This window comes from Miscanthus floridulus, chromosome 9 (genome assembly GCF_019320115.1).
Source record: "Miscanthus floridulus cultivar M001 chromosome 9, ASM1932011v1, whole genome shotgun sequence".
Lineage (NCBI taxonomy): Eukaryota > Viridiplantae > Streptophyta > Magnoliopsida > Poales > Poaceae > Miscanthus > Miscanthus floridulus.
In genome coordinates, this window is record NC_089588.1 from 33,746,758 (window position 1) to 33,753,224 (window position 6,467).

Consider the following 6,467-nt stretch of genomic DNA (forward strand, 5'->3'; position numbering starts at 1 on the left):
TGGTCCACCCAGCAGCATCCTTTATTCACAGCTTCTGTTAGGCAGGCCAGACCCATGAAGATTCTTTAAAGTGCACTCTACAACATGCACAGCCTTTTGCATGCCCCTGAACTTCTGATCATTTGAAGCATCAGTGCCTGTAGTTCACGAATTTTGGGAATTTAGCTACTGTTTACGAATTTTGGGAATTTAGCTACTGTAGCACTTTCGTTTTTATTTGACAATTATTGTTCAATCATGGACTAATTAGGCTCAAAACGTTCGTCTCGCAATTTCCAACTAACCTGTGCAATTAGTTTTTTTTCGTCTACATTTAATGCTCCATGCACGTATTGCAAGATTCGATGTGATGGCTACTGTAGCACTTTTTGGGAACTAAACAAGCACTCATTTGGCTGAACAGTGTGCATTAATCACTGAGCAATTATTGCTTTGTCATCCAAAGTTGAATCTCCATGCCTGAAGCTACACCTTCAATTCAACAGACAAGCCAATTTCAGGTAAGTAGATGAGGACGTTGCACCATCCATGCCATGCCTACTCTCGTACTATAACTGCCAGTAGTACAGACCAAGTGTTCCACGTATATAGAAGTATATATATAAATAAATAGATACAAAGGGGCTAAAGGAGGAGTAGTAGTGGTACACATACATCAACACCACACACATACTCCTACACCTTAAGGATTTGCAGGCTCGCATCAAGCATGGATGACTTCACTTTCCCCACTTTCCATGCAGGAGGGCAGCTTCTTCCATCAGCATTCCGACACCAGCTCGGCGGCTCGCCTTTGCCGTGGTTCCTCGCCGCCGCCGGGGAGGAGGAGGAAGAGGAGGAGGAGAAGATGGACATGCTGTGGGAGGACTTCAACGAGGAGCTCGCGAGCGTGCCGCCGCTGTGCCCGCTGAGCCCCGCGATCAACAAGGCTGCGCTGGCGATGAAGGAGGCGGCCGGCGGTTGGCTCGGCGACGACGACGAGATGATCGTCGTCGACCTGGAGAAGCAGGGCAAGCATCCCCGCCCACAGCCACAGGACGGCAGGGTGGTCCGGCGCCGGAAGTGGAGCCTGAGGCTGATGCTCAGGCTCCTCAAGAAGCTGTTCCTGGTCAAGAAGTCCAGGAACCCGAGAACTGCAACTGCACCCATCTCATCTGATCTGATCTGAGCATAGCATCGTCAGATGGGCTTAGGTTGCCACCCACCTCCATGAAATCAATGGCGGATGAGATGAGTGATACAAAACGGAGTAGTAGTGTGTGTGAGCGTATAGTGCTCTATACAAGTTTTTTAAAGTTTTTTACTTGATGTTTCTCTCTCACCAGCTTGTTTGTTTTCCCTCCTCAAAGTCGTTGTGCTTTTCTTGCTACCCTAACTACCTACCTGTGTTTTGACTCTGAATTCGATACATTGTCACTTTGTTAGCGTTTAAATTCCTCGTATGTTTGTTGTTTTAATGATCCAAATGCAGCAGCATCTGATGTTCATCAACCAGACCAAAGCATGTTCGGGCTGAATCTCCTTGGAGCTTGTTTAAACGGCCGATATCCAGGTTTGATTGGCAACCGATGTTCAATAATTGATCGGTCTAGAACAGACATCTCATAGTATTCCCAATCAAAGCAGTCTTTAAATTCTTTCAATAAATCAACTAATTCTCGCTTATACTCAGGATCCAACTTAGCACTTACGTACGTCGGCCTAGGTCTATCTCCAGAAACAATATCTTCTTCTTCTAATTCATCGGCCTACGTGAAGCCATGTCCTAGTTTGCCATCCGTACCATCTATTGGATTATCTATAAGACAAATTTTTAAAGCCGACTGCTTGGATCAGCTATTGGCTTTCATCACTGACTCTAATGAAGCCTCCTTCCCATAACTTGCTAGAAAAGCATTCGAAGTCTCCTAGTTCCCAGAAGACTGGATCGGTTGTTGTGATGCTCACAGACTCATCAGCGTGAACCAGCTCGACATCATCTCCATGCTATTGAATCAAACATTAATGCATAGTCGATGGTACACAATAGTTCGCATGAATCCAATCACGACCAAGGAGCAAACTGTACGACCATTTTCCATCGATGATGAAGAATGTGGTGAGCAGTGTCTTACTTCCGATTATTAGTTCAACGTTTATTGCCCTCCGGGTCTTAGACGCATTACCTCCAAAATCCTTAAGCATCATATCAGTCTCCATCAGATCTCCTAGTCCCTTGCCAAGTTTACGAAAAGTGGTGTAAGGCATAAGATTGACAGAAGCACCTCCGTCCACCAACATCTTGTTCATTGGCTTTCCATCAATAAAACCTTTCATATATAAAGCCTTTAAGTGCCGATGTTTGACTGGTTTATCAAATATTGCTTATTGTACAACCGTCAACTTAGCAATCATCTCCTCATACTCCGATTCATTGAAATCCGAATAAACTTCTTGATCTGCTAGAGGTCTGAATTTTGATGGCAATAGAAAAGCTATTTGAATATTAGCCGATGGTTGTTTTCTATCGGCTGTTTGTTTAGCACGCCATACTTGAGGTTTACTGGATGCCTGAGCCTCCTCCAACTCTCTGTTCTTTAGGTGTTTCACCCTTCTCTTTTGGCTTCTTGTCAAACCTCCTAGACACCATTGGCCTTCCTGCCCAATATATTCTCTCTCGTTGTCTTCTTCATAATCAGCCCAATCTTGATCGACAACTCTTTTTCCCAGTCGATTATGAATATTTTCATTTTTTAAGCGCCGATCCATGTTATTATGGTGATATGCATCTTAAGCATGGATAGATCGGCGGTTGGCTTGAGATTGCCTAAACTCCTAATATTGATCGCTGCACTCTGGACAATTACTTCTGGTAGACAACTTCAAACCTTCATTCCAGCAATGTCTAAAGAAAGGACAATTCTAATGCAATTCAGTTTGCTTTCTTTCGTACCTCTCTTTTTCCTATTGACGCTGGTATTCTTGATCCTTTAACCAACGCTGATAATCCTTTTTCTTCTGCTGCTGCCACTTATTCAACAAGATCCGAGATGTAACTCGTGGCTTCGTTGCCCTGCTTTTGACATTTCTCCCTGCTCATATCGGCTCTTTTGCTTATCGCGACGTCTTTTAATTTCTTTGTATTCATTGGCCGATATTTGCCTCTCGGGATCGACTGCTCTAGCTTCTCTTGATTTGGTTGATGTTAGGACCTTAGTCTTCCCTTTAAGCAACCTAGCATTGACCATGTTTTGATCTCCTAGGAAATGATTATCATCAACTTTCATTTTTTGAGGCGTATCAAATTTGAGCCTCCCTTGCTTAATAGCCCTCTGTATATGCTGCCGGAAGATTCTGCATTCATTAGTGGAATGAGAAGTAGCGTTATGGAACTTGTAGAACTTTTTATTCTTCAATTGATTAGCAACCTCCTTGACTCCTTGTCTGATTTTGTCCCTTCTCAAGCAAGAAATCGAAGAGCTTGTCTGATTATGTGACATCAAAGTTATAGCTCTCCTCGACTCCTCTTCCCTAAGGATTTGGCACCATTACTGTTTTCTTGCCCTAATTCCATTCAGCTACAACAACCTCTTCTTCATCTTCATAGCCGTTATCGACTGAGTATGGATTATAAGCTTCGGCCACTGTGGTGCTCTTCTAAAATCGGGTATCTCTGCGCATACTCTAGAATTGGCTATTGAGCGCTGCCACTCGTTGAGCCAATTGACCCAAGTTATCAAATTCTTATCCCAACAGTTTCTCTTTCCACATTGGCAGCATTCCTTGAATGGCTAAAGCAGCTAGCTGATCGTTAGCCAAGTTTAATGAGAAGCATAAGTTCCTAGTCTCTCGGAACCTCTGAAGAAACTCAGTGCCCGATTCATTAGTCCTCTGCCTTATAGTTGTCAGATCGGTTATCTTCTTTTCTGCAGTCTCAATGTAAAAATATGTATGAAACTTCTTCTCTAGGTCAGCCCAATTGGTGATGGAATTGACTGGCAGTGATGAAAATCAAGTGAAGGCTGGCCCTGACAGGGACAGGGAGAAGAAACAAACTCGATGGGCCTCTTTAACAGATGCCTCGCCTAATTGTGTGAGATACCGATTGACTTGTTCTATCGTGCCTGTACTGTCTTGGCCAGTGAACTTAGCAAACTCTGGGAGCCTGTAATTTGTGGGAAGAGCGACCAAATCATACCATTCTAGATATGGGCGTTTGTACGAGAAGGTCAGCCCTTTTGGCTTTAGACCGAACTGATTCTTCATCATCTCGGTCACCTTTAACAACAACTCATCAGCATGTGAATTTGGATTTCTTTGCACCTGCTGACCCATCTGTGGATTGAAATCCCGTGTGCCTTGATACCCTAGATTTGGAATCATGTGAAGGGTGTTATAATCTGTGCCATAATGGTAACCCTGTGGAATCTCTATCTGCTGAGTCATTTGCTGGCTTGCTGCTTAAAGTCTCTGATTGTAGACATGAGGATCTATATCTCTATGGATCCTCTGAATTGATTGTGCTATTTTTTGAGCCGACGACGGTATGTGTCCTGATGTGCCAAAATTAATCACTTGGTTCTGACCTTGCCCTGCCGGCTATTGCACATGCTTGTACTGACAGTCCAAGATTATACTGTATCTAATTCATAGTAGTACCTTGAGCTTATTCAGATGAACCCTGAACTGCCTGGACATCATCATTACCAGCAGGTGCTGCTTCTTGATGGCTGGTTACTGACTTGATTAGTCCCTTGGATCGACGGATGTGGAATGTTGTAGTAAACCGGCCCAACTTGACCAGCTGAAAACCCATGACAGGAACTTGCCGGTGTTGCCAGACAGTCCAGAATGTGCAGCTCTGAGAGCCGATTATAGAAGGAAATCGACTATAGTCGATTTCAGCATATTCATAAGGATAAATCAGTTAAAGCTCATGGGGTTGTGTAAGAAGAATCGATTATCGTTCAGGATGAATATCATTATTTAGACAAATATTGGTCAATGGCAAAAGGATATCAATAATGATTAATTTATGCTAAGCCCATAACTGCAAGTACTCAACCCCTTTTATATAAAAGAAACAGCTCATCACCATTCAACCATTAATAAAGATAAATCTAATGAACATTAGATCTCATCTATCGCTATGACCAGTGGGGCAATGAGGGTAGAATACATGCATGGCAGTCGTAGAAGAACATAATAGACTCGATGACCCTAACTTATCAACTAATATCAGGTGGGGCATGAGGCAGAATCATGCAGGCAGTAAATACAATAATAGGATCATGGGGCTAACACAATCTTTCAACCTATCCCTACTTCAACGATCTCGTGATGTGAACTATTCGTGAAAGCGCTCGATATCTGCAAAAAATAGCCGATTCAGACATAACGCACAGTTAAGGTTATGCCCTCTTAGGAACAGATCTACCAAATAATGATCCCACTCACGGTGCTAACAGTGGGGTGTAAGGCAGAATCACACAGGCCATGATAACGGGCCGTGGAACAGTTTTCGCTAGCCAATAGATCCACTCAAGATCAGACATGCCTCAACCGCACGCTATGCACGATCAAGATTGATATGAAACAGCTGATAAAACATAACTCATCGTTTAAAGTGCAGATTAGATCAGTTTAGATTAACAAACGATGGGTTAAACAAGATATAAGCCGATCTAGATCAATCCCAATCGGGCAAGTGATATTGCTGTAATAATAAATAAATGATGAAGCAATAAGCAATATGGTAACTTAATGAATCTATCGAAGGAACGCACCCTTAGATAGAGCCGATAACTTGATCTTAATCTAGCTCGAGTAGTGGAGGTAGACCAGATCGATACAACCTTACTTGAACTAGACAAGAATCGATAACTAACTTATACCAGAGTCGCAGTAGAGGTCGACCAGATCGATGCAGCCGTACGAACAAAAGTATAAGCCATGAGGTACTTACAGATAAGTAGTGGAGGTCGACTGGATCGATGCAACCGTACTCGCTGAAGAACTACTGAGATCTACTCTACTCCTACTCCTAAGGGGTGGCCGGAGCCGAAAAAAATAAGTAACTTGTATTGGATTGATTGTGCCTTTACAATAGCCGGGGTTTGATATTTATACCCAGGACCTACGTGTAACAACCTAAATTTTACAACAATTGAAACTAGGGAAAAATTGATTTACTAAGCATTTTTGTGAGCATTTAAATTTAGGAAGAATAATAAAGTTTATCAAATTAAAATTTAATATAGGTTAACAATAATGAATGTGCATTCATGCTACTGCATATAAATTTTTGGAATGGTTTGATTTGAACTCAAATTTGAACTTGATTTGAATTTTTTCTTCAAAATTGCTTTGGAAAGAAATTAAAAAAGAAAAGGGTAAATTCTTTCTCCTTCCTCTTTGGCCCGTAGGCTGCTGCTGCCCTTGGCCTGCTTATCCCCTTGCCGGGCTGCGTTGCCTCCACTTGGGCCGAA

The 6,467-nt window shown here is 42.6% G+C and overlaps 1 protein-coding gene across 1 annotated transcript; it reads left to right on the forward strand.

Moving 5' to 3' along the window:
• The first annotated feature begins 644 nt into the window (after positions 1-644).
• LOC136481700 (uncharacterized) lies at positions 645-1,427 on the forward strand. Its single transcript, XM_066479020.1, has one exon. The coding sequence runs from the start codon at positions 710-712 to the stop codon at positions 1,166-1,168; it is 459 nt and encodes a 152-aa protein (XP_066335117.1). The 5' UTR covers positions 645-709; the 3' UTR covers positions 1,169-1,427.
• Positions 1,428-6,467: the final 5,040 nt, after the last annotated feature.

What these genes read in the sequence shown, in the direction of transcription:
- LOC136481700 (XM_066479020.1), top strand. Translation starts at nt 710, where the DNA reads ATGGATGACTTCACTTTCCCCACTTTCCATGCAGGAGGGCAGCTTCTT.